Raw genomic sequence first — 14,048 nt, forward strand, 5'->3', positions numbered from 1 at the left:
AGCATAGACAGATGAAGCAACATCTGTCTAGTAAAAAGAAAAGGAGTACTTGTGGCACCTTAGAGACTAACCAATTTATTTGAGCATAAGCTTTCGTGAGCTACAGCTCACTTCTGAGCTGTAGCTCACGAAAGCTTATGCTCAAATAAATTGGTTAGTCTCTAAGGTGCCACAAGTACTCCTTTTCTTTTTGCGAATACAGACCAACACGGCTGTTACTCTGAAACCTGTCATCTGTCTAGTGTTACTTGCAGATGAAGAAAGAAGCCTACGTAGCAGTCTTGTGGAGGTCACCATGAAAAGTTATGCTCTTCCTGTGCCGTCACCAAGACCATCCTGCACTAGTGTTAAAAGTCCAATAGTGCTGGTCATAGTTGCTTTAAATATTTTTCTTTTTGGGGGGAAGGGGCATATAAAACAAATAGTGCATTTGACTTGCAAAGTTGATGCTCTTCTGGAAAAGGTGATAGATATTTCATTAGTCATGACATTCTGGCCGTTTAATTTTTGGAACTAATATTCTGAAATATTCTGGTTCAGACACACTGACTGATATGCATACAGAAATAGTTTTCAATGCCCAACACTTCTGAAAATAAGGTCACATGTTTCAAGAGGACTTTGGGCCTGCTGGGTATGAAGAATTGGATCCTGAGATAGGAGATTACTGCTGAGTGGAATACTCAGCAGAATACTAGATAGCTCTTCCAGTAGCTGGGGAGACTATGGATTTAAGGGCCAAAAGGAGAGCTAGTATTATTGATGTCTTATTGTCTCGCCCTTTTGTCCTTTAGGAAGAGGAAGCCATAAAACCAGGGACCATGCTAGAGAGTCAGAAAGGCGGGCTCTGCGATCTTTGTATCTGGAGCTATAAATTAGACTAAATGATTTCTGGCTGATATGAAAGTATATCTACAGAACGTGCTGAAAATATACTGCAATCCCCTTGGGTTGAGGTTATGGCTAGTGAGCTTTGTAAACTCTTTTTCCTTGAGCAGATGTGTCTGACATACAGAATAAGTTTATCCAAGCTGGTAAGAATAGTCAGAGGTTTTGGCTGCTGGTACTGCTGCTTTTGGTCTGATGGTTCTCATGTTGGGGCTGCCTGTTTTTTTGTAATGACTTTTTTCATGGAAGTGAGCTTTGGTATAAGAAGGAAGGAAGGAAATGCTGAATAGTAATACCTATGACTTCAAGTTTTAGGGTATTGACATATAACCAAGGTAGAAGGCTTTTATATAAGCCAGTACTACTTAGGCTAGTTTGTATAGAAAAATTTGCAATGGAAGAGTCTCCTGGACCCAACCACCAGTGGAAAGATTTGAAGGCTAGATTTGGGAGATGGCTTAATTAAATATCCCTTGATACATTGACAGTGCGTGGGCACTTGAAGGCTCATACAGTAAAGGTCTTATCATGGTGGTATCTTAGTGCATGCACAAAGGACCCAATGATTTCTTCTCCCTTTCCTAGATGGTATGTTGACTTTTTTTTGAGAGAGACAATTATTGAACCCTGGTCTGCAAAGAATGAGTATCTGTTACAGTAATTACTAATGCAAGTAATTTATGTAAAAAGGTAATTTTACCTGTGATTTGTGTTGTCTGAAGTGAATGCTTGTAAAGAATCGGTCTAACCATTTCCACCCCATCTATGAAGAGTTGTTTGCAGAGGAAAGAAAAAAAGGACTGATGGAAGTAGCTATGACTATTAGACAGGGCCTCTGACCTGTATTGTACTGTGTAAGAATGATTACAATGTTCTCCAGACATTTGTATTAGATTATGTTGTAACTGCTAAAGATCTAATAGACTGGTTAAGATTGCTTGGTTTACAATTAGTTAGAACATGAAGCTGATCAAATAATTGGACTACAAATAGGGTCACCAGATGTCCTGATTTTATAGGAACAGTCCTGATTTTTGGGCCTTTTTCTTATATAGGCTCCTATAAACCCCCGCACCCCGTCCTGATTTTTCACACTTGCTGTCTGGTTACTCTAACTGCAAATATTTTAAAAAATAAATGTATTCTTACCAGATCTCCCTGGAAGCATCTGGGCATTCAGTTAATGATGGCCCACGCAGGAAATTTGGGATCAATTCTGTGATTTGTTATTGGTTTTTTTGGCCCTTCTAAATATGTGGTCCAAATTTGAGCCCTTAGTCCAACTGATCCTGATTTTTTGGGTTTCTTAATGAGTCCTTTTTTTAAAAAGGTTGTTTAAAGATTTACTTACCTCTCAGTCCTTTACTTTTTTTCTGGTTGAAGATGTACAGTTTTCTAAGATTTAAGTATTCTTGTTTCCATGTTTTAATAGTTTGAATTTCCATAGCATTGTGGTTCACAAAATATAATTTTGTAATCTGCCCTAAAATGCAAATACTGTACTTATATAAATGGAAGGAACATTCTACTGACTTGTCATTTTTCAAGGGATGGTTTGGGACACAGGTTTTGACATTTCTCCAAATGGGACCTTAAATTGTTTCTAGTTTTCCAGTAGGATTCTAGTCAATCCCAGTGCAAGGCATACAGATAATACTGTTTCCAGTTTAAAGCAAAAGACAAGGTATAATTGAAGCTGATGGAAACTCATGAAGTATACCTTGGTTTTCATTATATAATATGACATAAACTGTGTACACCCTCCTCCGTCGAGCTATGGTTTTCCCCAAAACTTGGTTCTGTAATTTTCTCTAGCACACAGTTATCAGTTATAAGTATACTTGAAATGCCTATGGTAATCTGAATTTGGAGGGGAGGAGAGATCTTTAAATAACCTATTTAAAAGTCTTTTTAAATTTGTCACTCTGTCCACACTTGCTCCTCAAAACAATAATAGTGTGAGTTTCTATCTCAAATTAAAGGAGTACCTGTGGCACCTTAGAGACTAACCAATTTATTTGAGCATAAGCTTTCGTGAGCTACAGCTCACTTCATCGGATGCATCCGATGAAGTGAGCTGTAGCTCACGAAAGCTTATGCTCAAATAAATTGGTTAGTCTCTAAGGTGCCACAGGTACTCCTTTTCTTTTTGCGAATACAGACTAACACGGCTGTTACTCTGAAACCTATCTCAAATTAGTAAATAGAACAGAAGAGTGCCTCACTGCTAGTTTATTAATATGTAATATAATCATTTGTGCTAAAGTTATAGACTATGTAACTGGGAAAATTCAGTTTTACAAGATGAACATGAATGAAATAATGCTCCTTACCAGTCTCAAGATTAAAACTTTGAAACCTAAATTAGTCCTGGTATCCTAAGACTCTTGCTGTTTCTAGAAAAAGATTGTGCTTTATTAAGTAGCTAGTTGCTAATGCATCTGCAGATATAGAAAATATAGGATAAAAAGCATAGACAAAAGTCTATAAGACATGCAGACATTTTTGTGTGGTAGGTAGTGGGGTAGGATTTTTTAAAAAAAGCAAGCTGTCCTTTCACTACTCAGTATCTTAGTTGTGAATTTGAAGTTCAAGGTTTTAAAGCTGCCAGTTGCACTTTGTGGCAAACAGCAAAAATGCTCCATTGCCCAAGGATGTTTACTTAAAACTGAACTTGTATCTGGAAGGAAGTCTCTGAACAATACTATCTTTTTTTGGCTTAATACTGAGAGCGAGGTCCAAAAAAAGCTTTTTTTAAAGAGGGCATGTTTTTAAAATAATCAGTCCTTCCTCCCCATCCCCAGAAAAACTCTACACCAATCTGAGTGTTATTAATTTGCCTTTTAGTTATTAGGAGGCTCGATATCAAGCTACACTACATATCTGAGACAAATCTAGTCACTGTTCCATCTAAATTTATGATAACTGGGAGGAAAAACATTGAGGCCTTGTTTACACTCTTGGGGTAAGTCAACCTAAGTTACGATACTCTAGCTATGTGAATAACGTAACCGGAGTTGATGTAGCTTAGGTCGACTTACCGTGGTGTCTTCATTGCGCTGCATTGATGGGAGACGCTCTCCAGTCAACTTGCATTACTCCTCTCGCAAAGCTGGAGTACCGGAGTCGACCGGAGAGCATTCTGCCATCGATTTAGCAAGTCTTCACTTTGCATCGATAGCAGCAGCCTCAATCTCCCCAGTAGTGAAGACAAGCTGAGTGTACAAACTCTCCTTACTACGCAATAGACTTGTTTCTAAGGACTTTATAGAATGCACATATAGTAACCATACCTAGAAGTCACATGATGTATCTGATCAATTTTTGCAATGATTTGTATGAAAAACTGTAGCTATTCTTTGGCAATCATTCAATTCAAAAGTCTACTTTTTAAAGGGCAAAATCCACAGACGATCTGCTAAAAGATCAGTAAAACATAGCAAAACACACTCTTAAAGGGCAACAAATATTTTTTCCCTATAAATGTCATATGTTTATCCAGTCCTTAGTTATGTATTAATTGAGTCTAAATTTGTGTTCACCTAAAAGACTAGAATGGCTTTAGTAAAGCTGTTCAGGTATCTGAATTTTCAATACCATACAAGCACGAAAATTCAGACAACAGCTTCTTAAATTTCAATTTCCTGCTGTTTTGTTTAATAATTTTTAGGTGTGGATCCAAAGCTCTATATTCTTTTTTTGGGAGTTAGGAATAGATTCATTCAACTTTGGAATTACTTTATTTGGTTCATATTTCAACCCAGAAAATACTTGAAAGCTTTTTGAAAGATATTTTGGATTCTTATATAGCACTGTACCAAAAATTGAAAACTTAGTTTTTTTTAATTACCAGTAACTTAGACTAGAGTTTTTTAAGACTCCCAACCAGAAACATGGTCATTCCATTAATTATTCCCAGTTTTGCTATATATCTATATCTATATTATTTTTAAATATTTTAAATTTTCCTTAAGGCTTATGCTCGCTACCTTTCACACCATGTGTAGTTGTATGGTGTTGAAATTTTTTTTTCTGATTAATTTCAGTACTCATCTGAGAAGCTGAACAAAAGTGGCAGCTTGTTCCCTTTCGAAATCAATGGTAAGTTTTTTGTTTTTTGTTTTTCCCCCTGAAATCGTAGCCATATTTTTACTGAGGTAATTGGTATAGTAAGCAGCCTTTCTACTGAAATAAGGTGGAGGGGATTGGAGCATGCTCTTATACAGCCTCCTGGCTTATGCGGGTCTTGGAACAATACTGGGAATCACTGGTTGTTAATTTTTGTACTTGTGATCTGCTTTGCATAGTAACACCCCTTGTTACATGTTTGTTGTTCAATATCTGTTGTGATGTACAAATGCAGAGAAACTACCGTTTTGTTCTGTCAAGGCTTTCTCTTCAGGCTTTCTTCATAGCAGAAAACCACACCTTTAACTTCTTTACACATCTTCATATAAAAATAGGGCTTTGCAATATAGAATAAACCATAAATTTGCTCTCAAATACCTGTTAACGTGATGGAAACAGTCAAAGTTCATGTCCAGTGTCATTTGACATAGGAAAACCTGCATGTTTTGTGTGTGTGTGGTGTTTTTGTTCTGGGATATCTGGTTACTGTTCTATGTTTCTTCATTCTTACTGCCATGTTGTGGGTTTTTGGTTTTTTTTTTTTTTTTTACATCTTTGACTTGGGAAAAGTTGAAAGTTTACATCCGCTTTATTTCTTTATAAGGGGTGGTACATTTCATTTACTCAGTAGGATTGTCTCCTGAGACACTGATCTTTGTTTCTTTGAGGTTCTCAAGGGGACAGCAGTCGCACAATCTTACAACAGCATCATACAAACAACACTAGTCTCAGCACGCTTACTGTAAAATCATCAGTGACTTTGAGCAGTTTTCTGGGTTTTTTTTAACATGAACCAGACTTTTTAAGAGATCTTAAAATTAGATGCTAACAAAATTTGCATTACAGTAGTGTCTCGAAGTCCCAGGCAGGATCAGGGCCTCACTGTATTAGGTGCTTTATTCACACTGAATTAAGGATGGTTCCTGCCCAGAAGAGCTTACAGTTTAATTAAGGCAAAACACATATGACTGTACCCATCTGAAAGACTGGAGGAAGGAGGACAAAGGAATTCTAATATATATTTGCATAGGCCAGCTGTCTGGACTTGTAGCTACTTGGGTTTGCAACCCTCAAAGCATTTAACAAATCAACTTTCGCCTGTTGGTACTTTAAAAAAAAAAAAAAGCTGCAGTGGAAATATAAAAACTTTCATACTGGGTAAAACCAATGGTCTATCTAGCCCAGTATCCTGTCTCCCAACAGGGGCCAGTATATCAGCTTCAGGGGGAGCATATAGAATAGGGCAGTGGGAGTGATCCATCCCATCTTCCCTTCCAGTCTTCTGGCAGTCCGAGGTTTAGAGTCACCTGTGAACATGGGTTTGCATTCCTGACCATCTTCAAGATCCATATATAAAATATTATTAATCAGTGAACCTAGAAGAATTTTTACCTCCAGCTTTAAAAGTAGTACTCTGCTCTACTATACTTTAATGTGATGAAGTTTTTATCTTCATTACTTCTTATAACAGGCTTTAAAAACTTACTTGGGAAAGACTTTGGGTGTCCCAAAACTTTTAATTCATCCTTTATTACCACACCCCCAGGATGAGTGAAATTTACTTGGCTAATTGGTTTAAATTAGCAAATTTTCTAGCCAAGCATGAAGAGCTGTTAACTGGCCAGCAGGACAATGATATGCCTTTCAATTTGCAAATCCTAGGCCTCTGTTGTTTGTCCTCTTGTGCTTCACTCTATAATGCAGGGGAACAGCTGTAAAATGTGCAAAATGTTCTCAAAGAAAAGTTTCACAAAAGAGTGAGGCTTGGCTGGCAGACTTTTTTTTTTTTTTTTTCCCCCTCCAACCCAGCATTGCCACTTCAGATCATAAGTTGTACACTGTGGGCTGTCTGTATTCACAGTAAAATTTGTATAAGGTTTTAAAAAAGTGTAAAATAAGGGGAATGGTGGACTTTAACATAGGGCTTTCAGAGGCTTTGTGTCATGATATGAGTGGGAGGGACAAATGTTCCACTATCCAAAAAACAATCTTAACTAACAGTTCCTAAAATAAGATTTCTCAATACTTTATTTTTAAAGCTTTTAGTCTCATTATAAAGAATGAACACACATCACATAAGCCTTGGATTTCCATAATGTGGTGTCTTGAAAGAAAAAACACTACAAACCTATAACTATTTGGCTTTACGTATGCAGTATATCTCCATTATGGAGAAAAACAAAATTATCTGTGGTCCCTATAGGCTTAAAATGGTCATAGTTATCTGCTAGATTTTAATTGGTGTTAAGCAAAAAAGCCCTCCAACCTGCTGGATTTTTCACAAGATTTGTTGAACCAGCTCAACCCTATTTATGGTGGTTCAGTGCTACTGGTCTCAATGTTAATATATTTTTTGTAGACTGTGGAGCAGCAGGTAAATTTGCCACTAATGCTTATTATCAACATTCTATTGTGCAAGCTTTTTACGTACAAAATGGTGTGCTGTGAGTGCTGTGCTTTGTAAATGATTTAGAGCTAATCTATCAATAGCTCTTAATGTGCAAAAGTAATTCACATTTTCACAGTAGCTATACTGAAGTACAAAGACTGGGTATTAGGATATAGAGTTCAAGAGAATTTGTGCATACTGTTTTTTTTGTTTGTTTTTTGGTTTTACTCTGAAATCCCAGACTTCTCCCATAGTAATCTTCCCCTTCAAAACTAGCTCATGTTAGAGGGTTGGGTTTTGGTGAAGATGCCGAGTTAAGTGTCACCTTCACAGTTAAGAGAACTAGGACTTCCAACTTATTCGTTTTTACCCAAATAATATCTCTATTAATGTAAGCTAACTGTGTCCTATTTTTTTCTGTTCCCTTACATTTTTCCTCTTTAGAAGAGAGCCCTTGGAAAGCTTTAAATGGGGGTTGTCCAGTCCAAGCTGACGCCACCAAAAATTCAGCTTACCCTTTCCCAGTGTGCCCGTTCAGTAGAGGCACAGCTAACAACGTGAGTCTGCAATGGCAGCAGGAATCGTCCAGCACATCTATGGTGTCAGGATGGATAAGTGAACTAAACCTTAATGAAAACTCGGGGCAGCCATTGGCTCCGCCTACCAAACGACACTGCAGGTCACTCTCTGAGCCGGATGAACTGGCGCGCTGTCGGTCACCATGGAAACCCGGCAGTTCAAAAGTCTGGACTCCTGTGTCAAAGAGACGATGCAACAGCGGCGGCAGCGCCACCTTGCAGCGCTGCAACAGTCACGGGAGTGCAAACTTACAGAGAAGCACAAGTATCAGCTTGCCACAAAATGTTCTGTCCTTAAATAGTGTCTTCACTGTCACCAGCTTCAACACGTCTCCAGTACCCCGACCTTCCTCTGCGAGCAGCGGCTTTGTGGACAGTAGTGAGGGAAGCACAAGTTCAAGTATCCGCTGGAATTCTGGAGGACCTCGTGACTTTAACCCTAGGCGTCGCCTCTCCCTCTCGCAGGAGCACATCACCGAGACTGGAAACCTCTTGCCTTCAGCCAACAGCACTCCCACCTCCACGCCAGAGCTTAGCCGGCGTCAGGGCTTGCTGAGGTGCCGCTCACAGCCTTGTGTCCTGAATGAAAAGAAAAGCCGGCTAAAGCGCAGACGGGAGGAGGATGTACGGTGGAATCGTCCATCTTTAGACTTTTTTAAAATGACACGGGTGAGATTTTACTTTCTTCAGTAGAGTGTAGAAATGAATTGTTGCATGCAGGCTATTCCTAGAAAATAGTTGGCTAAATCAAACTCTTCTGTGGGTGTAAAAGTCCAATAAATTGGCATGCTAATATTGACTTTTGTAATTCCAGCAGTACAACTAGGCTTCTGCCACTCGCTAACTTCATGTCTTGTGGCTACCTATAACACTCTACTACAAGGACCCAGCTTGTGCACTGCAGCCTGTTTCTACATACTGTACAAAGGGCTGCATAAAAACACTTTTACAGGGTTGGAGCAGAAAAAAAACTTTGGGCTTGCTTCTGAAATGCCACAGCAACTTCGGGGAGGAAGTGGAGGGAAAAGTAGTCAGTTAAGTAAGTCTGTTCCCATGAGATGGGATTAGGTGCGGTAATAAAACATTCTGTTGTGATGCAAATATGTTCTGCTTTAAGTTATACCTTAAGGCTCTAATACCTCTGTAAGTCAAAGAAAAAATGAGTCAGAACATATATTGGCCGATTACAACAGCATAGATAAATGTGCATCAACAAAACCTGTAGTTGAATGCAATTAAAGAAACTGCTAATAAAGAGACAACAGTGGAAACAGATGTATCCTCATAGGGCTTCTCCAAACATTGTCCCACAGTACTAGAAAAATGCATTCCTTAAACCAGCTGTGCAAAATTCTATTTCCCTACTCAACTGTGCGTGAGAATTTTCTTTGAATGAGTAACCATTTTTTTTTCATTATCTGCATAATCGTGAGCTGGGGGAAGTGTAGACTTTGTACATGGGTTAACATTTCCATAATTAGGCAGTGCTGATGTAGATTTAAGCATGTGCTGCAGTTAAAAATAGAATCCCATTGTTTGGTGTCCATGGGAGCAATATCAAGTACTATCACTTGGGCCATAGAGAGAAATCTGGCATTGTGGTGTCATCATAGGTCAGCATCATCCACACCCTTTAACACATCTTCCATAACTTCATTGGCACCAGCATTGGAGAGATTCATGTAACCTGCCTTCCTCTTCAAAGGAAGGCTATCCTAATGATAGCCTGGTGAGGGAGACAGTCTAAAAGGATGATAATGAAAGATAAGATGAGGAATATTGTGTTTTGATGTTAGTGTAAGAACTACCTAATCTTTCAAAGGAACAAGTTGAATGGAGTGGGACCCTGGAAATCTGTGGTTATTGGTGAATTTTAGTGCTGTGCTGTGGGATGAACTTTTAACTGTTGGATGTCTTTCAACTGGACTGATTCTTACCTTTATTGTATTATGGTAAGCAAAATTAATTTGGGAGATCAAATATGAAATAGGCAAACTTTCTTGGTTTCAGTGTCTGAGCCCAGATTAACCTCTATGATCAGTGAGAAATAAAAGAACAATTAGGTAACTTTAGGAACTGTAGCAGAAGTAGGATACCAAGATGTGAATAAAATTGACTCCACCTCTTCCTTTAGCAGACAATGAGTCTTAGTCTTCTGAAACTGGTGTTTCCTGGGATGATCTGACCATTGGGCGGATGGGTAGTTTTAGTTTTACTACTGTTTTGTTCATAAGAATCATAAAATCATAATATGAATTTTACATGGGTGGGGAAGGAGAGTTGCAGTTATCTGATCGTAGCCCATTTAAAAGGTATTTAGTGTGTGAACCTTTAATGAAAGTAAACACTATTTTAAAAAAAATTCCAAGGGTCATCATTAAATTTCTCGTTTACCAAGTGAATTTTTTCAGCAAACCTTCGTTAACTATAATGTCAACATCTTAAACTAGCTGTTTTATTTATCTCCCCAGATAAATTGAAGATTCTCTTTGATAAGACCTTGACTAATATATTTTTGTATTATGTGAGTCAGTGCTCTTCTTTTGATATTGATTTTATTGGTTCTCTGTCATGTGAAGTAGTTTTGAAAATTTTTAGTTAAAATCTATACAGAACATGGATTTGAAATGAGATTATGGGCCTTGATCCTGCAGCACGTGCCAGGCAGTATCTACGCAAGGCTTGATGCAGGATTGGAGCCAAGAAATGTTCTTTGTTGAACTCTCAATGATTACAAGTCTTTCTGGCTTTTAAGGGCTCCTTATTCACAAAATATCAATAGATTGTGAGATCAGCACAGTTTTTATTAATTTTAACATCATCTAAAATATGCAGTTAGGCTTACTGCAAGTGAGTCTTGATTAATCAGTCCTCTAAGATCTTCCTGTGCTAACAATTGGCAGAAGTCTAAAACAGATTATGGAATTAGCTTTATTTACCAAAAAAGCTCACTGTAAATTAATTCTAACTCATTAAAATACAATTTATTTCATTCCTCTAATAGGATTTGAGGGAAATTATTTGCAAAAAGCTTCATTTTGGGTAGTTTTTGATTTGCCAGAAGGGGCAATCTTGGTTTTAGTCAAAGGTTGCCCAGTTTCTCATACTAGTCTATAATAAAGTCTGTCAAACTAGAAGCTAAGCACCTGCTTAAATTGTCTAAAATAAGAATATTTCAGAAACTGAAGCCAATTTGCATTTTTACTATTAGTGGTTCGGTTAACTTTGTCCACTATTGATTTATTTCTAATTTTTGAATGACTATTTTTTAGCATATAATATTCACATACATATGTGGTGTAGCAGTCTTTTGGAGGGAAGAAACCCTGAGAAATGTGTGCTTTAATTTATTGAAACTTTTTATGGTATAGAGTATGAAGGTCTATTTTCTGCTAGTACAGTCTCTGTACTCTTACATAGGGTTAACACTATTGCACTATCCCTGCAAATTAAACCACTTGTTTGTTTGCTGTAAATACACAAGAATCTATAATTGTACAAAAGCCAGGACTGCTTCACCACTGCATTTTAAGCATAAAAATTTGAGCACCTCTTTCTCCAAAGACCTACATAATCTAGCCTCCAAGCCTCTACAAAAAGAAAAGGAATACTTGTGGCACCTCAGAGACTAACAAATTTATTTGAGCATAAGCTTTCGTGAGCTACAGCTCACTTCATCGGATGCATTCAGCCTCTACAGTTCTCATTTTCTCCCACTCCCCCACCTCTTACTTGATGCTCCTTCTTGTATCTCTTCTCCTGCACCCTGTTTAATGTCTTTATTCTTGCTGTTCCTTGTACTTAGAAGTCTCCTGTTCCTGTCCACCAACAACAGTCATATTTTTTTCTCTCCCTCCCTCCTATAGTCCTTCAAAATCTAATTGGAATTCTATTTCCATTCATTGGAAGAACTGTTGTCCTGTGTCTCATCTACCTTAAACCATAAGCCTTTCAGGGGAGGAAATCTGCCTAGCTCTGAAAGTGATGTGTAGACTTAATGCTATATATAAATATGATCTTCTAACTAGTATTAAGAAAAAGTAGGATGTAGAGTGTAGATTGTCTTCCTCCTTTGTTCATGAAGGAAATACACATAATCATAACGATAAAGTAACCCTTCAGCTTTCCCCTATGAAGACGCCGCAGAAGTAATTGAAAACAGTCATAGTGATGGGTACAAAATAAAATGGTCATTTTCTGACCATAATCCTAACTAAATAAATAATCCCCATAACCTTTCAAAAAGGGCATGTTTTCAGATGTGCTTAAAGTTTGAGAGTAATAGCAAGCTCAATGTGGGAATGAGTTCCACACCCTGAGGGCATGCACAGCAAAGATTTAGTAGACTTCAGGTGAAATGACGCAATCTTTGCAGGATGTTTAAATTGGAACAGCTGTAGTTGAGTTAGATTCCAAGGCCAAAAGGCACCTTTGTGATCATCTAGTCTGTCCTCCTTTGTATAACAGAGGCCACAACTTCCCCAAAATAGTTTGTAGAGCATCTTTTAGAAAAACGTCCAATCTTGATATGAAACCTTCCAGTGATGGAGAATCTACCATGACCATTGGTAAATAGTTCTAATGATTAATTAAAATATTAAAAATATGCATTATTTCCAGTCTGAATTTGTCTAGCTTCACCTTCCAGCCATTGGATTATGTTATACCTTTCTCTGCTAGATTGAAGAGCTCATTATCAAATATTTGTTTCCCCATCTAATGAAGTCACCCTTACTTGTCTCTTCAAGTTGGATTCAAGGAGCTCAATCTATTTATCACAATAAGGCATGTCTTTTAACCCTTTAGTCATTCTTGTCTCGTCTCTGAACTTTCTCCAGTTTATCAACATCTCTTTTGAATTATGAGAACCAGAATGGGACACAGTATTCTTGCAGCAGTTGTGCTGGTGCTTGTAGCGAGGCATAAGCTGGGCTCCTCTGGTTTCTGCCCCTGCTTCCCTTTCAAATCAGTCAGGGACTTCTCAGGTTGTTGCAAACACCAGTGCTCTTTATTTACAGCTGTTTCCCACCACCACCTTATTATCTATGTATAGGTTTTTCACAGCCAAACTTTGCCAGCAGCAGGCCTGGCCAACAGCAGACTTGAGGGCCCCACCCTCTCTGTGCCTGGCCTTTCTCTTCCCCACTTCTCCCTCCTCTGGCTTCCTTCCTGCCAGCCTTTATAGCCCCTGGCTAATGAGGTTGACAGCTGTTTCTCGTTGCCAGGCAAGCCCATGGCTCTTCAACCAGCCCCAATCCATCCCCCTTGATTTGGGGCTGATTAAGCCCTCCTTACTCAGCACCCTGTCACAGTGCTGAATACAAAGGTAAAGTAACCTCTCTACTGCTACATAAGATTCCCTTGTTTTATGCATCCAAGAATTACATTAGTCCTTTTGGCCACAGCATCACACTGGGAGCTCATATGCAAATGAATCCACCACCTTCCCCATATCTTTTTTTTTTTTTGGTCACTGCTTCCTTGGAAAAAGTCTTATAAGTATGGCCTGCATTCTTTGTTCCGAGATGTATGTTTATATCTAGTTGTATTAAAATGCACATTATTTGCTTGTGCCCATCTTACCAAGTGATTCAGATTGCTCTGTATCTGTGATCTGTCCTTTTCATTATTTACCACTTCCCCAATTTTTGTGTCATCTGCAAACTTTCTTAGTGTTTTTGTTTCCTTCCAGGTCATTGACAAAATGTTAAATAGTGTACGGCCAAGAACCGATCCCTGCAGGGCCCAAATTAAAACAAACCCACTCAATGACCATTCACCATTTACAACTACATTGTGAGACTTATCAGTTGGCCAATTTTTAATCCATTTAACGCAGATCATGTTAATTTTATATTGCTCTAGCTTTATAATCAAAATGTCATGCAGTACCAAGTCAAACACCTTACAGAAGTCTTAAGTATATTACGTCAGCGCTATTTCTCAGCCAATCTTGTAATCTCATTTTTAAAAGATCAAGTTAGATGAGAGGATCTAGTTTCTGTAAACCCATGTTGATTTTTGTTAATTGTATTGCCCTCTGTTAATTCTTTATTAATTGAATC

The 14,048-nt window shown here is 38.2% G+C and overlaps 1 protein-coding gene across 7 annotated transcripts in view; it reads left to right on the forward strand.

Annotated features, from left to right (window-relative positions):
* Window positions 1-14,048, forward strand: part of FAM53A (family with sequence similarity 53 member A) — a 101,989-nt gene that overhangs the window by 41,460 nt on the left and 46,481 nt on the right. For 6 of the 7 annotated variants that reach the window (XM_075128111.1, XM_048849129.2, XM_048849127.2 and 3 more), the window contains 2 exons: window positions 4,935-4,989; window positions 7,850-8,652. In XM_075128111.1, the coding sequence (XP_074984212.1) occupies window positions 4,935-4,989; window positions 7,850-8,652 (858 nt within the window). The remainder of the gene's footprint in view (window positions 1-4,934; window positions 4,990-7,849; window positions 8,653-14,048) is intronic. The other variant, XM_048849131.2, reaches the window with a different exon arrangement.

The sequence above is a fragment of the Caretta caretta genome, chromosome 4, assembly GCF_965140235.1.
Source record: "Caretta caretta isolate rCarCar2 chromosome 4, rCarCar1.hap1, whole genome shotgun sequence".
Classification (NCBI taxonomy): Eukaryota; Metazoa; Chordata; order Testudines; family Cheloniidae; genus Caretta; species Caretta caretta.